The sequence below is a fragment of the Pan troglodytes genome, chromosome 22 (assembly GCF_028858775.2).
Source record: "Pan troglodytes isolate AG18354 chromosome 22, NHGRI_mPanTro3-v2.0_pri, whole genome shotgun sequence".
In the NCBI taxonomy this organism is placed as follows: Eukaryota; Metazoa; Chordata; class Mammalia; order Primates; family Hominidae; genus Pan; species Pan troglodytes.
The window spans coordinates 45,799,706-45,827,192 of record NC_072420.2 but is presented as its reverse complement, the minus strand read 5'-3'; the positions used below and the strand labels follow the sequence as shown (position 1 = coordinate 45,827,192).

The 27,487-nt window shown below is 45.9% G+C and overlaps 1 protein-coding gene across 23 annotated transcripts in view; it reads right to left on the bottom strand.

Moving 5' to 3' along the window:
* ADARB1 (adenosine deaminase RNA specific B1) overlaps positions 1 to 27,487 on the bottom strand; it is a 156,952-nt gene that overhangs the window by 52,815 nt on the left and 76,650 nt on the right. For all 23 annotated transcript variants that reach the window (XM_063803361.1, XM_063803354.1, XM_063803356.1 and 20 more), the window contains 2 exon segments: positions 6,956 to 7,030; positions 1,920 to 2,854 (listed from right to left, as the gene is read on the bottom strand). In XM_063803361.1, the coding sequence (XP_063659431.1) occupies positions 1,920 to 2,854; positions 6,956 to 7,030 (1,010 nt within the window).

Sequence of the window (27,487 nt, the reverse complement as noted above, 5' to 3'; positions counted from 1 at the left end):
AGAGCCCACCAACAAAGCCCTAAGGACTGCTTCTGGGAGGGCCACCCGGGTCCTACAAGGAACACATGTCACATTCCGGGGCTATCCTGGGGGCTCCAAAGACACAAGGTGGCAGGTTCCACTCTGGCAGAGACTAGAAGTGCAGCTCCATCCCCTCATGCCCTAGTGGTTCTGGACATGAGGCCTAGAGCCTGGTGTTCAGCACCTACAGAGCCCAGAGGAACATGGCGTCAGGGGGCTGAGACAGCCCTGCCCACCTGCACCCCTCCCCAGGCTGAAGCCCAACAGATGTCCCTCCAGCCTTCCCAAGCCAGGGGCTCTGGTCATGCTCCACACAGAAGTCACTGCAGGCGCACAGCCAAGCCAGGGAGGCAGGGGTGACATCTCTACTGGCACTTCGATCTGCGTCCGCCTAAGGTGCTCCCAGCCTACACACTGAAGGTTCAGACATCTGGGATCCACGGCATTTGATGTCATTTCAATGGTCTTATATGCCACTCTGTCAATATTAAGGGAAGACAAGTCACATCAGACAATATTTTGAACTCAGGCTTTAATATTTTAGCAAAGAGTAACCCTGAAAATAAAAAATCACATGGGATCTAGTAGCACTGATTTGTTAAAGTACAAATGGACTAATAATCCTTATAAACAATGTTGACGAGAGGTTAATAAGGGAAGCAAGTATTTGGTTCGTTAAAAAAATCAGTGAAATACCTTGAATATATTATTTTATATTGATGTTGCATTTGATTCCTTTAGGCAAAATAAAATACATTTCCTTCCTTTAAAACAGAACTCCTGGTCATCTCAGACTACAACTGCACAGAGGTTGTTCTAATTGTAGCCAACAGCAAAAAAGAAACTATAAGACACTTGGATTCTTCCATGGGAACACAAGCCACCTTCAAGTCTTGTGGTCAAGGGTAGTATACATGTTATCTTCAAAGTGAAGAAGACTCTGATACAAAGGAATAAATGAATAGAGGGTCAAAAAAATAATTTTTGCAATAGACCAGAAGAACTTTGGATTTCCAAGAAAAGAAGGAATACATAATCAGAGTTTTAGGATTTAGAGATGGGAACTAAAGGTGATTTTCTTCTTTACTTTTTCTCTTTCACGTAAGCCAATCTAAGCCCACCCTGGAACTTCCCCTTCCTTCATCCTGATTTCACTGGGCTGGGGAGGTCAAATGGAAGCGTGGCTGTCCACCTCCAGCCTGGGCATGCGGGGAGGTCCTCATACAGCCCATGTAGGAAATTCAAAGTAGAGACTCCCAGGCAACTGGCAGGCCCTAGAACAGTTGTTGGAGGCCCCTCCCTCCCTGCGCTCTGATAGGTGCTCACTGCTGTGCTGGCTCATTCGCTGCTTTGATGGGCTCCTCGGCTTAGGAACAGCAAACAGCCACCAGCCAGTCATGTGGGAGCCCAGAGGCTGCCATCCTGACCCAGACTTGGGTTTTCAGCTGCTGACGGGCTGGTGTCACTTATCTTGAATGTGAGATTCTTGGATGAGACCTTTGAAGGAAAATGGTGCTGAACTGGGGGCAAGGTTTCAAAGACTGGGCTCTTCTTCCCTCTCTCCTGCTAAAGGCTTGCTGTGGGATGAGGGTCATCGGGGGGTTGCCTAACGGGAAGGGAGTTATGGATAGCGTTGTAAACACTGCTCTGGTGGACGGGGTCTCAGGTGTCCCTGCCTTGCACTGCGACAGACCCAGCATGCACTAGGATGCAGACGGCTTCTCAGTGGCCACATGGCCATGGAAATCAAGCAGCCAGACTTACCAGTAACTCCTCCTGGTGGGGACAGAGTGATGTCAAGGTGGAAAGTCAACAGTAATGCTGAAACTAAAATGCTGTCTAGAAGCATTACCAAGAGCAATGACCCCGTGTTTTAAAGCAGCAGCATAGTTCCTCACCTGCGGTAAATGCAGCTGAAGACCCTCACTGGGAATAGGCTGGCGAGATGGCGTCTGATCCAAGTGCAAGTTAAAAATGGTGGCCAGGGCAGACTGCGCAGCCCGGGCCTTGGCAAGCTTCTTGTTTCTCCCCGAGCCTTCAAAGAACTGACCATCCACGACCACAGACATGACGAAGCTCTTGGCATGGCTCTCCCCGCTCTCGGAGAGGAAGTCATACTTGAGTCCTGGGCGCAGTTCGTTCAAGATCATCACGGGATTCTTCCCACTCGGGGGTGGGAATGGTGGTAAGACAGGGAGAGGAGGCTGGGCTAGGCTGGCAGGCACCGGGGAAGCAGACAAGCTGAGGTCCCCGCTGGAACTGAAGGAGTCATCCCCATTGGAGCCCACGTAAAAGGGAGGCTCCGCCTTGTCAGGAGTTTCAAAACCATTGAAGAGCGTGTCAGGGAAGTCGGCCTGGTCAGATGTGAAGTCCGTGTTGACAGACAGGGTCCTCCCCATGGCCAGGTGGGCCTCAGAGGCATTAGGAAACTGAACGAAAGACCTCAAGGCCTTCTCAGCAGCATGGAGTTTTGCCTTTTTCTTTGTGGGACCAGAGCCCTCAAAAACCTGGCCATTCACCTCCACAGACATGACAAACAAAGGCGCGTGCACGGGCCCAGTCTGGGACAGGAGTGTGTACTGCAAACCAGGCTTGATCTCATTCAGCTGCATCAGGGCGTTCTTGGGGAGGACGGGCCCTGGTGTTTTCCTCCTTTTCTTCAGGCGGTACTTGGAGTGGCCATTGCTGCCCTCCTCCAGGGGCCGCTTTCTGCCGGGGCCACCACCACCCCCATTGGAGAGCTGAGAGCCCTCGCCAGGCCCAGGTGTGCTGCCATCCTTGGGGGACACGTTGTCCAGATTGCGGTTTTCCTTCACATCAGTGCTGCTGGAACCTGTGGTGCCCAGAAAGAGTAACTTACAATGCCTTCGTTGCAGGATCTTGTAAATGCAAAATTTATAGATTCCTTTAGCTCTCTTTGTAACTGGTTAAGTGATGTGTGCTTATAAATTTTATTCCTTGATGTATACATGAAGAGTTATACATTTAGTTAAAGAACTACCAGCCTCAACTAAACAAGTAATCTGACACTTTGCTTAGTGACTAATACCATTTCTATTTAGTGTCACCAACTGCTTTTGCTTTAAAAAGTAAAATATTTAAATAATTTTTTTTATAATTTAAAAATTTTTTTTAATTTTTTAAATAATTTTCTGAGAATATTATGAAGTACCTAGACTTTTTCAACCTTATCAAAATGTGGGATGATAAATTAATCCAGAAAGACCTTACATTAATAAGTCTAATGAAATGACAATTTAATATCAATATATGGATAAATATATGTTTATTTTAGCATCTTCCTTTCACTGTTGTTTACCCTCATGCTATCTAAGGGTTTTAAATTGCAGCGTCTCTCAGAAGAGAAAACTATTTAAAAACTTGCATTCACAAGATAATTAGTTTTTCAGGTTTAAAATATTCAATCAATAAATACAATTATTTGATTTAGTTTATGAACCAATCTTTAAAAGCTGCTTATGTAATTGTGTAAAGTATTATGGCTTTTTAGTTGTTGTGTTTAGGAGGGTATGGTTTTATTTCTAGTATCTATTTAAAAATGAGAATATTATATATGGGGGCTGATTAAGTCTGAATCCTTAATATCGTTCCATGATAGGAAAAGTGTGTAAGAACAAGACACAAAACTGAAGCTGTAGGCAGGTTACAACTTCCTAACTTCATAAATACACTTTCTGGTGATTTTGTCTTTTTTAAAACAATTATTTGATGAATTTCCAGAATAATTTGTTTATCCTAACTTTTAAAGGTATTTCAGATTTTGAATTAATACAGACAATTTTAGAATTGTAAAATTACATGGCAAAATAAACATAATTTTTAAATTTTATTTATTTATTTATGTGTTTATACATGTATGTATGTATGTATGTATTTATTTACTTTTGAGACTGGAGTGCAGTGGCGTGATCTCGGCTCACTGCAACCTCCACCTCCCGGGTTCAAGTGATTCTCCTGCCTCAGCCTCCCGAGTAGCTGGGACTACAGGCGTGCGCTACCATGCCCGGCTAATTTTTGTATTTTTAGTAGAGACGGGGTTTCATCACGTTGGCCAGGCTGGTCTGGAACTCCTGACCTCAGGTGATCCGCCTGCCTTGGCCTCCCAAAGTGCTGGGATTACAGGTGTGAGCCACCGTGCCCAGCCCTAATTTTTTATTTTAAAAAGAGGAGTATAAAGTGTTCATCAAGCTTTTTAAAAAGGAGAAGAAGAAATAATTCCTTTCCATCATGGCTAGGCAGCTGTCACATGGAGCCCAGGGGTGAGGGCTACAGTGGCCTGCAAGGTTGTAATGTGAATGAAAGTTAAAGACATCTACCACTAGATTTCAAAAATCTGTATTTTTTTAAGTAACCAAAATATTACTAAAATTGTAAACCAATTTACGAGTGCCCCATATGGTGGCTTTAGGGTCTATTTCTACTACATGTGTAAAAAGGTAGATTCTCATTATGTTAAGCAAACTGAAAAGTTGTGAAAATATTCATCAGCTTCATCCATGGGAAGGTTTAAAGGGACCAAGTCCTCGCCCTTGGCTGCCAATTGAGGTTAAAGATCTCTAATTCCAGGGCTGTCATCATTCAGCCAAGACAGCAGAGCATAAACCTGGTTTAGACACAACCCATGGGAAAACTGATGCCACACTGTGGTAGAGGCTAAGAGATTTAAAACTTTCTCTACAGACATTATTTCTCCAAAATAATCCTCACACACACACCACTTCTCCCAGTTGACAAAGCTGATGGAATGGACACTAAATTTTCATTTATAACATCCTCCAGCAAAAGCTCGATAGGTTACTCCTTTCGGTGCTCAAAGGGAACAAAAGGTTAAAAAAAAATAGAGCCAAGATGGAATTCAGAGATTAATAAACTGAGCAAGAACATGACATACTAGATTACTGCTTACATTTTGACTTTGTTGCTAAACAATTATCAATATCAAAAATCAAATCATTATAAATGTATTTGGACATGCATTTAACCAAATATTTATAACCTCTGAAATAACCAAATGCTTTCCTTTCAGAAATAAAAATAATTACTATTGGATTGACAAATAATCTTGAGAAGAATACACTTTCTGTAACACAGATTCCATACATTCTAAATTCTTATTCACCTCAGGAGCACACTGAAATACTACTCTCACTGTCACTGAAAATGCTACTATCATAAAGGAAAATACTAAAACTAGAGAAAGATGCCACTTTCACAGCTTTTCTTCAACAGATGCCTTCTCTTTCTGTATCATGCTACTACACTTCATAAATGTCAATACTGATCATGACAGGGCTTTGCATTGCTTTCAAAATGATACAAATACAGGACCAGAATGTCCACGTTTTAGCACTACAACATCGGCTTCTCTTCACAGAAAAATGTGGGAGGATTCTTTAGCATGTCAAGTGATCACAGGATCAGTTTGGGGATAGTTCCAGAACCTACACGATCACGAAGCCTCTGTCTATGCGAGGTGACTGCAGCTGTAGGCTGTAGGCCACAGTCCTGACACAGAGGCCCTGAGGACCCCTGCACACGCTCCGTTGGTGGGCTACTGCACGGGCCAAGCACAGGTCACATTTTCTCAAATGAGGAGTATGGACGTAACCTCTCTCTTAAAACTTGTCACAAAATTGGAAACAGTGAGTAGAACTGCCCAGTAAAAACATAAAGCTGGGTTTTTAAAAGATCTCAAGAGCAGGATTGATGAGGATAAAAACCTGAAAAAAACAATCACCAGCAGGCAGGCACGGGCTGCGCACACAACAGCGGAAGTGAGGTGAGCACGCTGGTCCCGTGGTTCCTGGGTAGCACTGCAGGAGGTGGTCTTACCCTCACACCCCAGATGGCTGACTTCAACCAAAGCCAACACTTAGCACACAGTCCATAGAGCAGAGGCCCAGCCGCCTCCACAGCATCCACAGCACACCCATGGGGCAGCAATACCACGCAGAAATCAATACCATGCAGAAATCAATACCATGCAGAAATGCTTCACTGGGTCATGGTTTGGGTTCTACATGGTACGCAAGAGTGACTCCAAGACCCCAGATCATCGGTTGTGCGTAAAGTCAAAGGGAAAGTGCTAAGTTCTAATGCTCAATAATCACTCCCAGTGACATGTCACTCATCATTGACAGCTGCATGTTATTCCTTCAGACAAGTAAGAAGGTAAATACGGATATTTATATTAGTTAGAGCAATGATGCCTTTGTTGTAATTTCTCTACTAAACTCTCCCAACTTCCGTGGAAGCATCTAAACCTGTTTTCTGGGACTGAAGATGAACTAGAAGAGATAAGTACCTTCACCGAAACACCAACGTACCCCAGCGGCCTTCCACCACCCCGGCACCAGAGAGAACAGCACGGAAGGAGGAGGCCCACACCAGTCCCAGCTCTCATTAGCACCTTTGCGAACTTTAGATCAACAGACACGTGTGAATCCCCTTCCTTCAAAATGCAGCGAGAACCTGCATTTTGAAGGGAAATATTTCTGTCCTATTATTGCAAAGGACTGGGTATTTAAATCAATCTCAGATGTTATCTTCGATTTGTATGTGTGAATACTCAGAGCATTATTCTGAGAGGCATGCCGTGACAGGACTCCACATGAAAACAGTGGGGCTTCATGAGATATACCCAGAAGCCCATTCCACGGGGCACAGTGATGCCCCACGACGATAAGGAGGAAGGAAAAACCTAGACATACAGCTGCAGGGAAAACGTCTGCAGCAAATTCTGACACCTGTTGCAGAGAACACACCAAAAATTAAAAACATGCCACTGTCAGTAGAAGATGTTACGGGAAAAAACACAATCCCCACACTGCTCTCATGAAATACATTTGCAAAAACACCAAAATGTTAACATAAAATTAGCTATCTGATACTACGTGATAGGCCTAGATCTTACTCATGTTTTCTTCATCTTCTATATCCATGGCAAAATACTTTTGAGGGTTTCTTGACTGGCGGAGACTGTTTCTGTCTGAAAGACAGTAAGAAAATAGCATTTAGTGTGCCTATGACAGGAGTAATATGAAGTAAGTCTACTCTAAGGAAATAATTACAAATTATTACAAATTGAAGGAAAAAAATCATAAAATAAGAACTAGGTCTTGTTAGAGAAGTCAGATCTGCCATCTGGTACAAAATACTCCTCCTTGGCACATTCCAGTCCAGCAAAGGACGTCTCGCGTGGATTCCAGTCTAGCAAAGGACTTCTCGCGTGGATTCCAGTCTAGCAAAGGACTTCTCGCGTGGATTCCAGTCCAGCAAAGGACGTCTCGTGTGGATTCCAGCACAGCAAAGGACTTCTCGCGTGGATTCCAGTCCAGCAAAGGACTTCTCGCGTGGATTCCAGTCCAGCAAAGGACGTCTCGTGTGGATTCCAGCACAGCAAAGGACTTCTCGCGTGGATTCCAGTCCAGCAAAGGACTTCTCGTGTGGATTCCAGTCCAGCAAAGGACGTCTCGCGTGGATTCCAGTCCAGCAAAGGACGTCTCGTGTGGATTCCAGTCCAGCAAAGGACTTCTCGCGTGGATTCCAGCACAGCAAAGGACTTCTCACGTGGATTCCAGCACAGCAAAGGACGTCTCGCGTGGATTCCAGTCCAGCAAAGGACTTCTCGCGTGGATTCCAGTCCAGCAAAGGACTTCTCGCGTGGATTCCAGTCCAGCAAAGGACGTCTCGCGTGGATTCCAGCACAGCAAAGGACGTCTCGCGTGGATTCCAGCACAGCAAAGGACTTCTCGCGTGGATTCCAGTCCAGCAAAGGACTTCTCGTGTGGATTCCAGCACAGCAAAGGACTTCTCGCGTGGATTCCAGTCCAGCAAAGGACTTCTCGCGTGGATTCCAGCACAGCAAAGGACGTCTCGCGTGGATTCCAGTCCAGCAAAGGACGTCTCGCGTGGATTCCAGCACAGCAAAGGATGTCTCGCGTGGATTCCAGCACAGCAAAGGATGTCTCGCGTGGATTCCAGCACAGCAAAGGACGTCTCGCGTGGATTCCAGCACAGCAAAGGACTTCTCGCGTGGATTCCAGCACAGCAAAGGACTTCTCGTGTGGATTCCAGTCCAGCAAAGGACTTCTCGTGTGGATTCCAGTCCAGCAAAGGACGTCTCGCGTGGATTCCAGCACAGCAAAGGACGTCTCGCGTGGATTCCAGTCCAGCAAAGGACGTCTCGCGTGGATTCCAGCACAGCAAAGGATGTCTCGCGTGGATTCCAGCACAGCAAAGGACTTCTCGCGTGGATTCCAGTCCAGCAAAGGACTTCTCGCGTGGATTCCAGCACAGCAAAGGACGTCTCGCGTGGATTCCAGTCCAGCAAAGGACTTCTCGCGTGGATTCCAGTCCAGCAAAGGACTTCTCGCGTGGATTCCAGCACAGCAAAGGACGTCTCGCGTGGATTCCAGCACAGCAAAGGACGTCTCGCGTGGATTCCAGCACAGCAAAGGACGTCTCGCGTGGATTCCAGCACAGCAAAGGACTTATCGCGTGGATTCCAGCACAGCAAAGGACGTCTCGCGTGGATTCCAGTCCAGCAAAGGACTTCTCGCGTGGATTCCAGCACAGCAAAGGATGTCTCGCGTGGATTCCAGCACAGCAAAGGACTTCTCGCGTGGATTCCAGTCCAGCAAAGGACTTCTCGCGTGGATTCCAGCACAGCAAAGGATGTCTCGCGTGGATTCCAGCACAGCAAAGGACGTCTCGCGTGGATTCCAGTCCAGCAAAGGACGTCTCGCGTGGATTCCAGCACAGCAAAGGATGTCTCGCGTGGATTCCAGCACAGCAAAGGACTTCTCGCGTGGATTCTCCCACATGGAGGGATGAGGAGGGTGGGACCAGGTCCCAGCAAGGGAGGTTCAGGGCCAGTGCCCAGGGACCTCACACCACTCTGAAGAGGGTGGGTTTGATTCCAGGCAATGGAGGGCCATGAAGAGCGCTGAACTAGGGACAAAGGCACTGGTATTTGCACTCTGGAAAGACGCCTGCTGCAGGATGGACTAAGGACACAACACGCCATGACAGATGGCGACAGACCTCAGAAGGGCGCTCACATACTTGCCATCTATCTTTACTCTGGGTAGACTTTTGGCTTCCAGCTGTAAACTAAAGCCACACAGCAGAACCAGAACCTACAGCTTCTCACTTAGCTACTTCTCTCTCACCTTGAATAGCTCCTTATGCAGACAAAACTAAAGTGCACATGACTGCTAAAATTCAATCTAATTTCTTAGTTACATATAAGTATTATTTTGTTGGCAGGAGAAACCACAGGAAATCCTCAAAGAACAGGTATTACAATTTCTAGTTACTAACAAATTTAAGAGTTTCCTCTTCTTAAATATTTTAGATATACTTTGTCAGACTGTATTAATACATGTTCTATAATAAAGAATATCATCAAATTGCAATTGAGGAAAAAGAAGATTTGCAAATTTTATAATCACACGTTACTTTGTATACAAATAAAACTTATAAATCACTAAAAGGCAAATTCATTGCTCTTAGAAAATGGTGACTAAAATGTACTAAAACATGCATATATCTTATATATCTATATCAAATATCATATATCTAAAAATAGATATTTTATATATATAGTTTTTCATGAAATCATGTTAATAACTTTCAATCTCACTATATTTCAGGCAAATGTGTTGCTAAAAGTTAAATGAGTTTCTCTTTAGAATCCTTTATTCAAGAAAGTTTTCCAGATAGTTTTAAAAGCATTATTATTTTATAGTCATTAACTATTTCAAGATATATTTTCTGAGAATCTATTACGTGCAAAGCACTTGTGCTAGATACAAGAACCTAAATCAGATTCTGAGAAACTTAAATGTAAATACTGCCTGAACAGCTGATTATATTAAGGAATTATGAAAAATTATTTTAGGTGTAGAAATGGCAGTTCTCTTTTAGTGACATATACTGAAGTATTTACAAATGAAAGGACAATGTCTAGGATTGACTTCAAAATAATTCAGTGTGGTGAGAAAAACACAGATGAGGTGTAGACAAAACCAACAAATGGGCCCTGGTTGGTAATTACTGATGTGGCTGATGGGCATGCAGAGTTCTTGATACAATTGTATATTTGTATATGTTTTAATATTTCCATTACGGAAGGACTGATAAAAAGTAATTGGGTTAAGGTCTAGAATGGGAGGTGAGATGTAGGCACAGAGGGCAAGATCCCTGCAGGCAGGGCAGATGCCCTCAGTAGGCTGTGGGTGCTCCCAGGAGCCTCCTGGCTGGAGGGATCAGGCCAAAAAATGAGGACATGCTCGTTAAACTGAGCTTCAGACAAGGGGTCTGGCTGAGCATATCATGAAGACGGGAAAACAGGTGGCTTGTGTGAGGGCACTGAGGTTATGCAGGCAAAGTGATGGCAAGGCGCTTCTCAGAAGCCCAAACTATAAACTGGAGGAACAACGAATAAGCCTGTCCAAATAGCTCTGTTCTTATTGGCTGAAACTGGTCTTAAATAGGCAAAGGAACTTCCTCAGTGGGAAGACAGAGTTCTTCTCCTTTTTCCTCCCATTAAACACAACTAAAAATCCTGGATATTACACATAAAACACACATAAAAAGACTGAGAGATGTAGAGAAAGCTGACAAGCCAGGGGGGCTCAGGACCTGAGAAGCGACCCTGCATTTTCCTTTTGCTTCATTTTCTCAACATAGAGCTGAGGAAGCCAGAACCCAGAAACATCAGCAGGCACTGGCAGAAACAAAACACACAAAAAGCTGCAACAAAAGCTGCTCTCTCTGGCCAAAGGACCAGGAAAGAGGTAGCCCAGCAAGACAGAAAACTTCTTAGACAAGAATTGCTTTATTCCAGCCAAACACCAAACAAAAAACCTCAACCACGCCCCACCCGTGCCAGGCTGTAAGGACAACCCCAGAGTCCCCTTGTTGGGTGCTGTCAGATAAGGCTGAGTGACAAGCCACAATTTTCATTTCCACCAGGCTCTAACAACCCCTTCCCTTCCCACGCCACAGTGCAGAGTCATGAGAGACTATGTGGGGAAGCTGGGCTCTCTTTCCACCTGGTGGAAACGAGGCTAGCCGGTGCTGCCAGTGAAGGCTCCAGATGGAGCAGTGATGAGGCTCTCTCACAACAGGGAGCTATCCGGGAGCCCCAGTGGGGAACTGGGACTTATCCCCCATCCAGCAGTAATGAGACAGCATCCCCGCTTCCTCTGACACCGTGGTGTATGAGAAAGTCAGCTAAAACAGAAGGCTTCAGTAAGATTTAGAGTCTCATAATATCATATAATCAGGTTCCAATAAAAAATCACTTGTCACATCGAGAAACAGAAGATATCAAACTAAATGAAAAAAGACAATGAACAGATGCCAACACGGAGATGACACAGGTGTTAGAATTCTCTTAGAAAGACTTTAATGTTAACCACCATAAAAAAAAATAAAGTGGGAGCAATCAGTCTAGCTGATCTCAGCATTTACTACAAAGCTACAGTCATCGGTACGGTACAGTGTTGGCAAGGGGCAGACGAGCAGATCACAAGAGGATAGCACAGAGAACCCCGAATACACCACACAAATATGTCCAACTGATTTTGGACAAAGGTGCAAAAGCAATTTCGTGAAGAGGCACAGCCTTATTGGGGCAACTAGAGATCCAAAAAAATGAACCTCAATTCAGGTCTCCTACCTTATTCAAAACTTAACTCAAAATAGATTATGGGCTTACATGCAAAACATAAAACTATAAAACTTTTAGAAAGTTACAGGAGAAAATCCTCAGGATCTAGGGCTAGGCAAAGAGTTTTTAGACTTCACACCAAAAGCACAATCCACAAAAGAAACAACTGATAAACTGGAAGTTAAAAACTTTTTCTCTGCAAACGTCCCTGTTAAAAAGATGAAAAAACAAGCTACAGACTGGGAGAAAATATTTGAAAAATATATATCCAACAAATAGAATATATAAGAAATTCTCAAAGCTCAACAGTAAAATAAACAAATAGTCCAATTAGAAAATGGGCAAAGGACACGAAGAGGATCTACAGATGGAAAATAAACTCATGAAAAGATGCTCAGGATCACGAGTCACTAGGGAAATGCAGCTGAGAACTACCGTGAGATAACTCCGCTGCACGCCTCTGAGAAGGGCTATTCAACATAGTGTTGCTTTAAAGACAGTGACAGCCCCAGGTGAAATGAGGCTGTGGAGAAAAAGGATCTCTCATAGACTGCTGGCAGAAATGTAAAATGGGATAGCTACTCTAGAAAGTAGTTTGGCAGTTTCTTAAAAATAAAATATGCAACTACCACATGACTCAGCAATTGTACTCCTGGGCATTTATCCCAGAGAAATGAAGGCTTATGTTCATCTAAGTATTACTTCTTACAACTACATGTGAATCTATATTATCTCAAAATAAAAAGTATTTTTTATTTTTTATTTTTGAGAATCTCGCTCACCCAGGCTGGAGTGCAGTGGCGCTATCTCGGCTCACTGCAACCTCTACCTCCCAGGTTCAAGCTGCCTGCCTCAGCCTCCCGAGTAGCTGGGATTACAGGGACGTGCCACCATGCCTGGCTAATTTTTGTATTTTTAGTAGAGATGGGGTTTCACCATGTTGGCCAGGCTGGTCTTGAACTCCTGACCTCAGGTGATCTGCCTGCCTTGACCTCCAAAGTGCTGGGATTACAGGCATGAGTCACCGCACCCAGCCTTCAAAATAAAAAGTTTATTAATAATAGGCAGAAGACACACAAATGGCTAATTTAATTCTTATACATAATTAATCAATAATTGGTTTGCCTGAGAAGGCTGACTTCTCTCAGATTTCTGGGACCAGGAAAAACAAACTTTACAACAACAATAAAAGTGCAGAGGCACAGGAGTGAGCCCAGCTCATGTAGTTCACCTAATTCATACAGTTCACCTTGTTTTCCTGCCCTTACATATTAAAATTCTTTTAAAAGGACATGGAAAATGTCTCGCAGTAGAAAATAGTCATGCCGAGTGTGGTGGCAGGTGAGTACCTGCAGGTACCGCCCACATTAAGAATGGGAGCTACAAATCTCTTGCAGAGCAGAAGCCAACGTTTTCAGTTTTGACGAATGCCAACTCTTGTACCAAAGGTTATAAAACAAAGCAAAATAGCACATGCAAGCACTTTAGCACATTTCACAGAGCTATTTTTTCTTCCCTTTTTAAAAGAACCTCTTATGACCTGAACTACAAACAAACAAGAATTAAAACCCTATCAAATATCCCCTATGGAACAAAATTCCAAGAATGGTCAATTTTAAAAAAAAGACTTATTTGATAGCAATATTCAAAACAACCTCTTCATTTCTCAGAATGCCTCCTAATGCAGTAAGAAGACAGAGCTGGGAGGTGGTGAGTGTGGAAGAACATTGAACTTGACTGCAGAAGACCTGAGACTTCAGTTTCACTTGGTTCCAGGTACAAATCCAACTTGTTTTAATGGAACTAGACAAGCTGATTCTAATGTTTACGTGAAAAGGATAAACAGACTCAAATACTCAGGAAAACTCTGAACCAAAGGAGCAGGTGGCTTAGTCCTTCCTATTAGAAATAAAGAGCCTCAGTGCCTAAAGCAACACAGCGTGGCTCACGGACAAAGAGGGTCAATGTGATGGAAGAAAAACCTAGAATCAGACACAACACATCCAGACACAGAATATTTGGTAAAGGTGGCATTTTAAATCAGGGACATATGAACATGCTTTTTATTTTTAATAAACAGGACCAGACACTGGGTGCCGACATGGAAGAAGATCAAGCTGGATCAAACAAGGCCGTTCCCTCACTGTGTCCTGATCATTTCTTCATGAGCTCGCTTTTGATTTCAGCTAACATGGTCAAATTGACAATGTTATACGTTTTGTACTGGGGGTAGGTAAATGATTGTTATATTATTCTTTATACCTTTTTATAGATACATTGCAACCACAAGTATAAACAATATATATAATGTTCTTATCAACTTTGGACAATGAGCATACCTACCCTTTTTCTCCCCTTCCCTTAATGAAAAAACATATCCTGGAATAAAATATTAAAAACATGACTTATTTACATTAAAGATGCATCAGAACTTGAATAGTTTCTATTGTGCTGGTAAAAAATGCCATCTTTAGGAGTCCACTAAAAGTTTATAGATTAAAAACTGTTTAAGACAACTGGTGAACTTGATTAAAATTACTAACATATATTACTGGATTAAATCCATTTTCCCCTCAAAAATGGATAGCTTTGAGAAAACTTTTACATATTCTTTATGACTGCTATGGGTTCCATATTTAATAGCTTTGAACTGCAAACTAAAAAAAAAAAAGAAACAGTATTAAAGTGGAGATTATTCGTGTTCATTCTTTACTATACATCATACATCAAGCAGCATTCCAAAGCTAGATTAACTTTGTAGCAAAAAAATTGAAAGATGATTTGCTTCTTTAACAAAAGCAACTGAAGTATAAACCTCTTACATCATTTGAACAAAAACAATCTGAAACTCAACAAGCGAATCATGCATGTTTAGAGATACACTTCACCTCATAATTTATATTTTGCTTTCAGTATTATCTAAACCAAACAATATCACTAAAGTGTTCCAAAATATTCAATTGATAATATTTTCAGTGAAATATTTTACCTTCTAGGAAACCCTCCCTGCAATCTGCTAAGTGAATCTTTATAGATCTTGTACACAGAGCAAGCAAGATTTGTGCCTAATTTTCAGCAAACGCATTTTTTCTAGTGCAATGCAAAAGGAGATAATTAAAATAAGAATAATAATGTACAATATTCATCATATTAAGTGGGAAATATTGATGAGAATAGGAATCTACTGAAACAGATGAGGAAATTCTAGCAAGGACAAATGACAGAAAGAAACATGCAGAGGTGTCAGTTAGGGCACCTTGCACAGGGCACCAACACCTCAGTGGTCCAGTCAGCAACTTCATCAAACTGCGGCTCTAGTTCCTTCCTCACTAAAAGGGATGCATCACGGGAGAACCACATGCCAGTCACACAGACAGTAGTAGACTGGCCCAGCAAGGCAGCTCTAGGGTGGCTGAGTGGGGGTGGGCCTGGTGACGCCTGGGCGCTCCAGGGGTCCTCAAGTAAGGTGTTTTCAGCTCTGACAAAGGCCAACTCCTTGTTCACCTGGCCACCCCAGGCAACAGGTGTACCAATGCACATGTGTAAATCCTGTCGCCTCGCTGCAGCCATCAGGCCAGACACCTGGAGACTACCTGGTTCTCTCTCCCCTCTCACCCCACACCCCATGTCACCAGCTCTTCTCCCAAAGTTGGGCTAAACACATCAGCCTGTCTGCTTCTGCGCTGCTGTTACCACTCAGCTTGTGCAGGAGCCTCTCTGCCCTCTCTTGACCCTGAGAGCCCCTCTCCTCGCAGCAGCCAGGGTTATGTCCTTATAAATAAAAAACGTCCTCTAACACATGCCCATGTGCTCATTGTCAGCCCTTCACCATGCCCACCAGAGCCTCTCCAACTTCCTGGGGTGCTTCCCTGTTCCCTCCCTGCCATGTCCTCGCGCAAGGCTTCATCAGACCCCACCTCTTACTGCTCAAGAGCACCAGCACCCAGCTCACACAGCACCAACCCACCCCAGCGCGCCCCTCCCTCTCCCTCCACGCACAGTGCAATCCACAATTTGTCTCCCTGTTTGTGGCCTGCCTCTCCCAGCGGGCTGCGAGGCCCACATGGCTGGGGCAGGCTCGGTCTCCTCCACCCCTCCACCCCGGGCGCCATGCCTGCCCCCACAGGCATGCTGTACACTGAGTTCCTCCACCCCCACCTTTTCCTTGGCAGCCCCAGTACTTGTGCCAATGCAGGGGCAAACTTGGGGCTTTCGTGGCCTACTTCAGGCCCTGTGGACACATTCAACAGCTGTCCTCCCCTGTCCAGAGTCTTCACTTGGCTGCTACAGTTGTTTCCTAAAAATAAACCAATCCTCTGAGTGCCGTAACATCCCTGAGACGCCTACACATCCTGGATGGTGCCTGCGACGTGGCAGTGGCTCTGCAGCTTTCTGCTCTTTAAAATAGGGCCATTTGTTGGTCTTCACCAGAAGGAAAAAGCATGAACTTCTATCATTTATTATTAATCTGCAATTTTTACTGAAAGGTGTCAACTGGATGGCAAGTGTTCAAACGTACACTAGTTCTCACCAGTTAAGGGATCCGCAAAAAAAGCACACAGCCCAAGGTGACTGTGCCGAGCGAACTCAGCTATGGCAACATGGGACAGACAGCTACTCTGAGTCTACAAGAGCAGGGCCAATGGCCCCAAACCAAACGCAGCAAGCATGGGGACAAGTGTGGCAGAGCACAGAGGGCCAGATGTCCCTCGAGTTTCCCTTCAGTCACCCCACTCACTGCTGCCTGGTACTCAGCATCCCCCTGAGCAGGCCCAGGGAGCACACCGTCCACACCCCTGACTCCCATAGGCCCCAGCAGCCCCCAGGAGGTCACATGTGTGCTACCATTGTGGTGAAACTGCACAAGGCTCACTGCTGTGGATGGAGCTGTGGATGCCACTGGCCTTAAGGGCCCAGAGTCAGCGTCCCCGGTGGGGGCCCTTGAGGGCCCAGAGTCAGCGCCCCTGGTGCGGGGTGGAGGTGGGGGAGGGGATTCCTGGCTCCTTGTGCAAAGCTGGTTGCCCCTCCCCGCTCACTCCCCCGCTGGCCTGACCACCCTGCTTTTCCCGCCAGGCCCTGAGCTCTGCTAGGACAGACTCAAGCCTCATCCTCAGTGTCCACAGCTCTCAGCCAAGTGCTTCCTGTGAGGAAGAACGTGGATGCTTCCAATTGTGATGTCCTCAACTAACTAATCACAGCCAGGGAATGTTACCTGTGCCCTGTTGCCTTTTGGGACCATGTGGGCTGTATCCACTTTCTCCAAAACACATCTAAACTTGACTGCATACGAACTGACCTCTAAGTCCTTAAATCAGAAATATTTGTAAATGAAAGGGCTTTACATTGGTTACTATTGATGTGAAAGGGATCTACTTAGTACAATCCTCATTAACAACTGTTTTCCCAGGCAGCTATTATCGTCCTCTTCTAAGGAACAGAAACACCTCATGGGTCACTCTGGATGGGAAGCCTCTGACCAGCCTGCCGTCTGCAAAACGACAGTTGGCCGAGCGGGCAAGGGAGCACTGGGTGAGAGTCTGGGACTGAGCCTGTTTCAGGCCCTCGAGCTCTCCGACCTGGGTCTGAAGTGTCTGGTGCTGTGAGTTAAGATTCACATCTGGGTCTGAAGTGTCTGGTGCTGTGAGTTCAGACTCACATCTTCTTGGAGCCTGTTTCAGGCCTTCGAGCTCTCCAACCTGGGTCTGAAGTGTCTGGTGCTGTGAGCTGAGAGTCTCTCCCATCTTCTTGGTTGTGGTTCTATAGGCGGAGCAAGCCCTGGTGATTCAGTGACAGTACAGCACCTGCATGAAGGAGCACTCATGGGCATCAGCTACTGTCCCTAAAGCAAGGAGTGGGGCTTTCGTGGACAGACCTGCATGCCCCTGCTTCCCCATGTCCCTGGTCAGGTGTTGCTCTTTTTGGTAAATCAGAACCCAGTGTCACAGGATCCTCAGGGTATCATTTTTCTGGCCAGAAACCTCCATCACTGGTGGCGCCTTTACCCGAGTTTTGCTTGGGCCTGCTGGGCTCATTCTGCCCACGCAGCCTGGCAGGCTGCGCTCGGCTCACACTTCCGCCTGGATCCCATGCCTGCCAAGGGGGAGCCAAGTGTGGAGAGGCAAGGGGTGTGTGAGTGAGTGGGAGTGGGGTCCAGCCATTGTGTACAGCCAGGCAGGCGAGACGGGCAGACCTAGGCACTCGCATGGACACTGGCTCCCTGCAAGGCTGCAGCTGAACCAGGCATACTACACACAGCTTCCATGGCTGAAACCAGGGAATACGGTAGTGCCCAGAAGCTTGGAAACACCAGGAACCGCAGGGCCCCAAAGGGGGCGTCACTGCCCTGGCTCAGGGAGCTCCTAGGTCTGGGCTCCCTGAAAGGCTGCAGCTCTTCTCTCCTTCTCTCCTGCTCTCCTCATTGCCTGCAACGTGGCAAGCAATGGGTGTGTTTCAGCCCTGTTTGTGTTACAGCTCTTTCAGACCTGCCATTCAGCAGGTCCTGAGTTCTTCTCCCATGTCCAGGAAGAATGAGGTGTGTGGACAAGTGGAAGGTGAGCAATGTGAAGAGGTGCTTCACTGAGTGACAGAACAGCTCAGAGAGACCCACAGTGGGCAGCTATTCTCCATAAGCAGGTCGTCCTGTCTTCTGCCCGAGTCTGGCTAAGTCCGGGGGTTTTTATGGGCTTCAGAGCAAAGTGTGTGCTGATTGGTGCATGGGCAGTCATGGGTGAGCCCTGAAAAAGCACCGTAAGTTCTCACTCCGGTCTGTGGAACTGACAGCCTGGGCCCCAGGCCTTAAGCCCTCTGTAAGCTGAAGGTGGAGTTTCACCAGGGACCCTCCCCTTTCTTCCCAGGAGCTTGTCTGCCTCCAGCCACCATTATCCTGCCCTCCACAGTGTGCATGGCATCCAGAGTGTTCCTGCCGAGGGGCGGCTGCAAGGCCTGCGCTGTGCTTCCCTCAGCCCCGCGTTGGCCTCCCTCTCATGCTCGTCAGCACCCAAAGTCTGGGGGTGCCGAGGCAGCAGGGTGCTGGCATGTCAGCACTGCCCTGAGCAAACACGCACCCAGCCAGGTTGTGACAGTGCCCCAGCTCGGCCACAACTTTGATCTGAAACTGGAGCAGGTACTGGGAGTGGGGAGAGACCAAGCAGTGGGAGCAGGCACTTCTGTCTGTCGGGGCAGGGGGGCTTCCTGGGCCCCGGTGAGTGCAGGGATGCCTGGGTCCACAGCTGCTAATGGACGGCTGCAGCTGTGCCCAGGATGGCGGGGCTCCTGCCTCTCCAACTTGGAAGGGGGTGGGGTTTCCACCTGTTCCCGGCTCCCACCAACTCTGCAGAGCACAGAGCCCTAGCCTCCCCCGCTGCAGCTGACACCATGGCAGCAGCAACTCCAGACAGGCTGCAGCTGCCATCACCAGCCTCATCCACACTACAAAAACTGATATTGACTAAAACACTAGATGGTACTGACTACAGCAAGCAAATGCAGGCCAATTAATCCTGCCAAGTTATTTGCAGTATAAATCCTATAAAGCAGATCTTTAAAACCCTGGCTATTTATACTCTCAGAAGAATTACAGTAATTCTTACAGAAATATATTTTCAGTCATGTTTTAACTTGTTTTCTGTTAACCTTCTAGGTGCACACCTTCTATATAAGTCGATTACTTAACAACACAATGACCCTAACAGAAAATAGGATAATAACACAGAGTTCAACTTGTGGAAATGAACAAAAAAGGAGTAAAACCCAAATTCAGTATACGCTCTGTAAGGAGGACACTCACCATAATGAAATGATTAGAAGGCAAATAAAATTCTACCTTGTTTACAATAAAAATCCATAACGTTATGACTGCAAGTCATATCCAGGAAGATTTTTAGTAAGAATTCCAGACACATAAAATCTAGAACATGCTGCTTATATTTAATTAATTAACAATATTTAGCACTGAGATAACTAAACAGAAGCAAGCAACTGGAAGTATTTTAAAAACACAATCATCATGGCAAAGCAGTGCTGGGGCAACGCTAAGGGAACAAAGCTGAATCAGAGAGCATGGTGAGCGTTACAAATGTGCATGGAACATGTGAACACACATACGTCACAAGACAGTAAGCAAGAAGGCTGAAAGCCACTCCTTTTAATGGGAGTTAAAACAACCAAACAGAAAGAGACTATGCGAACGTCTGTAAGCCCTCCCACTGCAGCGGCTCCCGGCAGGGATCTCCCACCTCCTTCGGTCCAGCTCTACGAGGATCTGTGAAAATGATGGAGGTTAATTCCTTCAGTTACCTGCACCCTGAGTCCACTGGATAAAGACCATGTGTTTTCCTTCCATCTAAGGGACCTGGAGCATGTGCCTTGACAGAAGGCAGCCCCTACCCGATGGGCCTGAATGGAGGCAGACATGGTGACCTCCCTGAAAGAGAACCAGGTTTCTGTGGTCAACCTTCCAGCAGCCTACTATGATCGATAATTGTCTTTAGACAAACACCCAATTAAAAAATGTGAGCAAAATTCATAAAAGAATAAATGCAAACAGGCTTTAATACGTTGACTTTTGAAAGTTTCATTTTGCAGAAAGCAAAGATAGTTTTCAAAGTGACACACAGCGCATGGAAGTGACAGGTTGGCTCAGGAACAGGGAAAAGGGTCACTTTCTATGGTGAGCAGCACCCATCTGGCCTCTTGGAAGCCAACACGGCCAGGCCTCCCATGGGGAGCAGCCCCCTTGGCCTGACATACCTTGTTCACACTGCTGTCCAGAGGGTAAAACAATCCCAAAAGTCAGAAGAGGCTGGCAATGGGAGAGGACTATGGTGGTTAAGAGGTGCAAAGGGGCCTATTCGCCTCCCATTGGACACCAGGAATGAAGCTAGAGGGATGCCGCCATCCCTCTTGTATGCTCACATCATCCTCCAAGGCAGAAGTGAGGCATTACTGAGCTCCTGGTCATAGTAAGACAAAAATATAAAGCCTTAAACACTTCTAAATCTAATTCTAGTACTACGAATTGGAAGAAAATTATTATGGTTTTGCTCCCATTCAAAGATTTAGCTTCAAGGATGATGATATAGTTTGGCTGTGTCCCCACCCAAATCTCGTCTTGAATTGTAGCTCCCATAATTCCCACGAGTGTGGGAGGGACCCAGTGGGAGATAATTGAATCACAGGTGCAGTTTCCCCCATACTGTTCTCGTGGTAGTGAAGAAGTCTCATGAGATCTGACTTTTTAAAAGGAGTTTCCCTTTTCGCTTGGTTCTCATTTCTCTCTTTGCTGGCTGCCATATAAGACGTCCCTTTGTTCCTCCTGCATCTTCCGTCATGATTGAGAGGCCTCTGCAGTCATGTGGAACGGTGAGTCAATTAAACCTCTTACTTTATAAATTATTCAGTCTTTATTAGCAGTGTGAAAACAGACTAATGCAGATGATCACCTTTGCTTTTTTGTAAAGTTTATTTTGTATCTATGTTTCCTAATTCTTACAATGAACATGTACTGCTTCCATAAGAAAAAAAATAAATTTTATTCTAAGCCTCCCTCCCACATACACGAATATGCCTTACTCTATACAGAATTCCACATGCAGTCTGGAAGGGGAGCAGACCCACGGGAGACTGAGTCACACTCCAACCCACCACAAGCTGTCTCTGCAGTCTTATCTGCAACCACCATCAACGAAAGAATGGCACACTTTTCCATGATATTACACAAAATATTGTATGCCCTGTACATTCTAGCATACTGTCAGGTCTCAGACAGCCTGTGCAGTTGGCCCAAATACAGGCAGAATAAATAGCTGCTAAGCAGAGGGACACCCGCGGGGTGTGGGGATGTGAGGAAGGTAGGACAGCTCAGGGTGCTTTGGTGGAGGAAACACATATGGGACCTGTGAGCCCTGGGCATGAGGCTGCTGCACAGTGGCCTCGGGGAAGTCCCTCCCCAAATCCCCAAGAGCCACAAAATGATGTCACTGGTACAGGACCAAAGATCCCTAAACTCTCTGACCCAATTTTGCAAATCTAAGGCATTTATTCCATACTATTATCACTACTACACATACTATATATTTTACACCTAACAAATTATGTGTTTTATAAGGCCTAGAGCAAAACTTCCAGATGGTCCCGTTTGCTTCCACATTCTGCCTCACTGTGTTCTACACTGACACCCTCTTCAGATGGGACTCTGGAGGCAATGATCAGAAAGAACCCCCAAAGGATGAAGCCAGTGGCTGAGAGAACAATCAATGGACAAGGGAGTTCCCCCCTCCCGCCCCAACCTGAGAAGAATCAGGGTCTGGAGAATGAGGATGCTCCCTGCTGTGCAGGGTGCAGGAAGCTGGCCAGACAGGGCCAGGCTGGACCCTTCCACCTCCTCTCCTGCATAATTGTATTTTATCGCAGTTACCCTGTCCCTGTGTGGCTCCCAGGCTGCTGGCCCACGAAGAGCCACGGCCAGACCAACGAAACAGCAATCAGGGATCACCCCGAGGTCTGGACACCAGTTGGAAAGAGGTGATGGGCAAGGACACAGGCTCGCCTCCCGTGGGGGTGCTGTGCAATTTGTGGTGTGTGCCACTGCATCTGGGCCAACTCACACAGCTTCCTGCGTGCTTCTCTGTATTCTTTCTCACCTTTCTATTGCTGGACTAGAAGCAACTGCCAGGGTGACTTCTGTTAGAGAACAGAGCTTAATGATGGAAGAAACCTAGGTCCCTGAGTGACTTCGAGGGCCAGCTGTGCCACAGAGGATCACCCAGCTGTGCCACAGAGCATCACCCTTGCTTCTGATGTGGTCACAAGCCCTGGCCCTTCTTGTCCCTCTCCCTCGTTACCCCCACCCTATGCACATATGTCCATACATGTTCACACCTACAGAGCCACACTGATCCACACGCTTGTTTCCCGCCTCAGTCCGGCATGCCTAAGCAACGGCAAGCTTTAGAAAGCCACATGAACTGCTGAAGGAGACATCCAGCAACAAAATCACAGGTCAGAGCCGGTGCGCGAGAGCACAAACCTTCACAGGGCCCTGCCTTCGTGAAGGTGCTCTGTCCTTCACAGTGCAAACGCAGCAGCAATGCATTTGAAAGACTGTCCACTTTGCTCTACTTAACACAACCTAAGTAAGTTCCTGCTTACTTGAAAATTGTAGTTAATTTTCTGGAATCAAAGGGAAAAAAAAGACAACGATGTAAACTTTATTTTCAATATTAACACTTATAACTGCACTAAGAATTGGCACTGTTCAATCTGCTTTGGATCCAATTTCCATGGTATTTCAAGTGCAATTTCGCAAATCTACTTCTACATGCTTACTTTAGAATTTCAACTGTTAACCTAGAGTGTATGCACCTGTGCTTGAAATGCACCCTGTAGCTGAGAGGAGCTCCTGCCCAGGCAGCAGAGTCTTTCTTGTGCTGTGAGGCCCATCAGCACAGATACAGTGAAAGGTACACACATAGCCATTAAAACAGGTTCTAGGAGATCTGGGCCTTCTATCCATAACGCTGCTGTCCACTGGGGGTTCAACTTTCCTTACTTGGGCCCCTCTCCTGGCAGACACTGCTAGAGAATGGTGTCTTCCTTTCTCACCAGATACTGGAGAATATCCCTCCCCACTACTACACATATAGTGCAGCAGTGACAAATCACATAAATCCATCCTCTTCATGCACCTAGTGGGATTTCAGGTGGCCCATTCCAGAACAAACCTCAAGCCTGAAAGCTGTGGCTGCCCCCTGCCACTGCCATCCCATTACCCCCATCTTCCCTAAGCATGTTCAAACCCCTGGTGCCAGCATGCAGAAGGGTGTAATGAGTACTTGTTGGATGAACGGAACAATGGAACAACTGATGGAGAAGTGGGTGGGTGGGGGGGTGGATGGATGAATGGATGACAGATGATGGCTGATGGGTGATGGGTGGGTGGGTGGGTGGATGGATGGATGATGGATGATGGGTAATGGGTGATGATGGGTGAGTGGATGGATGGAAGACAGATGATGGATGATGATGAGTGGGTGCATGGGTGGATGGATGGATGAATGGATGATGGGTGATGGGTGATGATGGGTGGGTGGGTGGGTGGGTGCGTGGGTGGATGGATGGATGGATGAATGGATGATGGATGATGGGTGATGATGGGTGGGTGGATGGATGGATGAATGGATGATGGATGATGGGTGATAATGGGCGGGTGGATGGATGGATGATGGGTGATGGGTGATGATGGGTGGGTGGATGGATAGATGGATGATGGGTGATGGGTGATGATGGGTGGGTGGATGGATGGATGGATGATGGGTGATGGGTGATGATGGGTGGGTGGATGGATGGATGGATAGATGATGGGTGATAGGTGATGATGGGTGGGTGGGTGGATGGATGGATGGATGACAGATGATGGATGATGATGGGTAGGTGGATGGATGGATGGATGAATGGATGATGGATGATAGGTGATGATGGGTGGGTGGATGGATGGACGAATGGATGATGGGTGGGTGGGCAGATGGATGGATGAATGGATGATGGATGATGGGTGATGGTGGGTGGTTGGGTGGGTGGATGATGGGTGATGGTGGGTGGGTGAGTGGATGATGGATGATGGGTAATGGGTGATGGTGGGTGGGTGGGTGGATGGATGGATGATGGATGATGGGGGATGATGGGTGGGTGGGTGGATGATGGATGATGGGTAATGGGTGATGAGGGTGGGTGGGTGGATGAATGAATGGTTGGATGAATGGATGATGGGTGGGTGGGTGGGTGGATGGATGGATGATGGATAATGGGTAATGGGTGATGATGGGTGGGTGGGTGGATGGATGGATGGATGAATGGATGATGGATGATAGGTGATGACGGGTGGGTGGGTGGGTGGATGGATGAATAGATGGGTGATGGGTAGATGCGCAGATAGATGGATGACTAGAGGGAGAGATGGATGATGGATGCGTGGGTAGATGGGTGGATGGATGGGTGAGTGGATGGATGATGGATGGGTGGGTAGATGGGTAAATGAGTGAACAGATGGATGATAGGTTGATGGACAGATGGATGGACTACAATGAGTAGATGGACTGGTATATGGATGGGTGGATAAATGCCATCCCGTCCTATACCTCCAGGTGCTACCATGCTCTGCATCTCACAAAGGGTTGCTCTCTTTGTAAGGTGAGAGTCATGGCTGGCACCAGAGAAGGAGGCTGGCACGACAGCCGCCTGCTTCCTCCCCTTGGCCAACTGGCTCTGCTCACTCTGTGAAGGATGAAGGTCAGGAGTTCCAGGGCTTCTCCTCCAGAAGTACTCAGGGGGAGCAGGCCTCTCTACGTCTGGACCTCCAGCTCCACAGAGGTCCCCACACCCTGTTCACCTCTATCCTGGAAACATGGGGGAGCCCAGCCTCAGACTAAAACACAGTTCAGAACTGCTGCCAGAGGACAGTGGTCTTCACATGTGCATACACGACTAAGCACAGATAAGGATGTTATCACATAGGGGACAAACAAAACACTCAGTGAGAAATACATCTGGAAATATAGGATGCTATTCAGACAGCAGTAGGGTGGGGACTGAAGGACTGCCTCTGTGTTCCCATCTCTCTCCCCTCCCACTGGTCATGAACTTAGCAGCAGTGCTGTGAGTGAATGAGGCTACAGCAGCAGCCACTGGGCACTGGCTGGGTGCAGGAAGCGCTCCATATATGGGCACTAACTGCTCCTCAGAATCCTGCCCTGTGGCTCCCAGACCTCTCCCAGGTCTCGTGCTGGCAGCATCTGCCAGGGTGGCAGTGTCTGCTTGATGGGGGCTCTGGCCACTATTTAAATGGTACATTATTCTTTAGCCCTATTTTCCTGATGATTAAGCTAATCCATCTGAGGCTCACACACAGTCAACAGTCAATTATTTGCCCTGTGGAAGGGAGTAACTGCATGTATAACTCAGGAGTGATGAAAAAAATCACTGAAATTATATTGCCACTGAAGCCAACTAAAACCCGTAACTTGCTACTACATTGTTTTCATCAAAGAATTACATTTTAAAAGGCGTACATTATACCAGTCTTAGGAAAAAAACCATGCAATACACATGATTTACAGTACCTTAGAAATATACAGTATAAAAGACTATTTTACATCTTATAAAACTTTGCCAGTTTGGTATAAATGTGATGGCCAATCTTAATAATATCCATAATTTCAAAGGTATTTTTATTAGTTTCAAAGATAATGCTTATTATAAAATATCAACAGCGAGAACTAACACATAACATGATACTGTTTAATAACACTCACAATGAACTTACATAGGAATGACCAAGGAACACAAGCCATTTAATATGTGGGCCTCATTGTTACATCTTATAACCCTCTCAATTTCTTATAACCTTGGTCTGAAAATGCAACATATTTGAGAGTGGTTTTCCCACTGCAGAATGCGATTATGGAATGCATGAAAAAGACATTTTAAGCTTGAATCACAGTAAATTCCAAAAGAATGACGACAGAATTATTCTTGTACTTCTCAATATTTTTCCCAACTTAAATAATTAGTGATGAGTGTCCATGGGAAAAGTGGTGGTAATTCTAAATTGAGGGTATGTGGTAAAAATGTCCTTTAGTTTTTGCCTGTGCCTTTGTTTTACTCCCTATTGCCTGTCTTAGTGACATCTCAATTTCTAAAGCTTAACTGAGGAAACAAAAACAGGCCAATGCTGTGACCTCTTGAGGTGAGGGCAGAGGGGGCCGCACAGATCGGCTGTCCTGAGACCGCCCGTCAGTCCAGGAAAGCATCGAGGGTGTGGCATCCCCAGCCCTGGACACAAGCACCTGGCAGCATGGTGCGCAGAGGGCCCAGGGTCAGGGGTTCCCCACTCCCAGACACAGACTTTCATTAGGTGCTGTCACCTTTGTTATATTACAAGGTACTATTACAAGATTGCTGACTTTGAGATTCATCTTTTCTTCTTCTTAGGAAGCCACACCAAAACACCGAGGTTAATTTTATTTCCTGAAGAAACAGCCATCTCCTGCCACAGCATGTCCCAAGGGCCCTGTGGCGGTGAAGCGCTGTACTCCAGTCCTGTCGGGTGGGGGACACTAAGGGGGCGCCCAGAAGACACAGAGGCAGAGGCACTGATCACGCCTGTGTTCAGCTGTTCTCCGGGCTAGACACATGTTTTCACTAAGGCATTTTCTATTAATTATTTCATATTATACAAAGAGAAAAAAAAAACATCAACAGCTTTTAAAGCAGCAATTTAGGTCCAAAAACCAGTAGCTTGTGATATGTATAGTCATGGACAACTTTTGAATCTGGTTTTGAGAAAAAAAATCTAGATTTTAATGACTTAAAACATTAAGTTGAATTAAAAACTGGTATTAACCTGGAGTGCAGAATGTAAGGAATTTGCTCTCCATTCTTTTAAAGGGGAAATATTTTCACAATGGTTGCTCAGCCTTGCTTTCTGCAGCATGAACAGTTTTAATGTAGAAAAGTCATTAATGAAGAGTGCGGCAAAGGAAATCTCATATAAGCATCTGTCTCTGGGAGAAAAACCTTTTCTATAGCTCAAAGCTACAAACTTTAAAGTTTTATAAATATCTTTCCAAAGACATACTCCAGACTCTGAAGCTAAATGATTTCTATTCATGTTTACAGACGTGTTTTTGAATCTTCCTTTTTAAGTGCCCCTATCTAAAATTCTATAAAATGCCAACAACAAAAAAGGCACTCAAAAAGGGAAAATAGGAA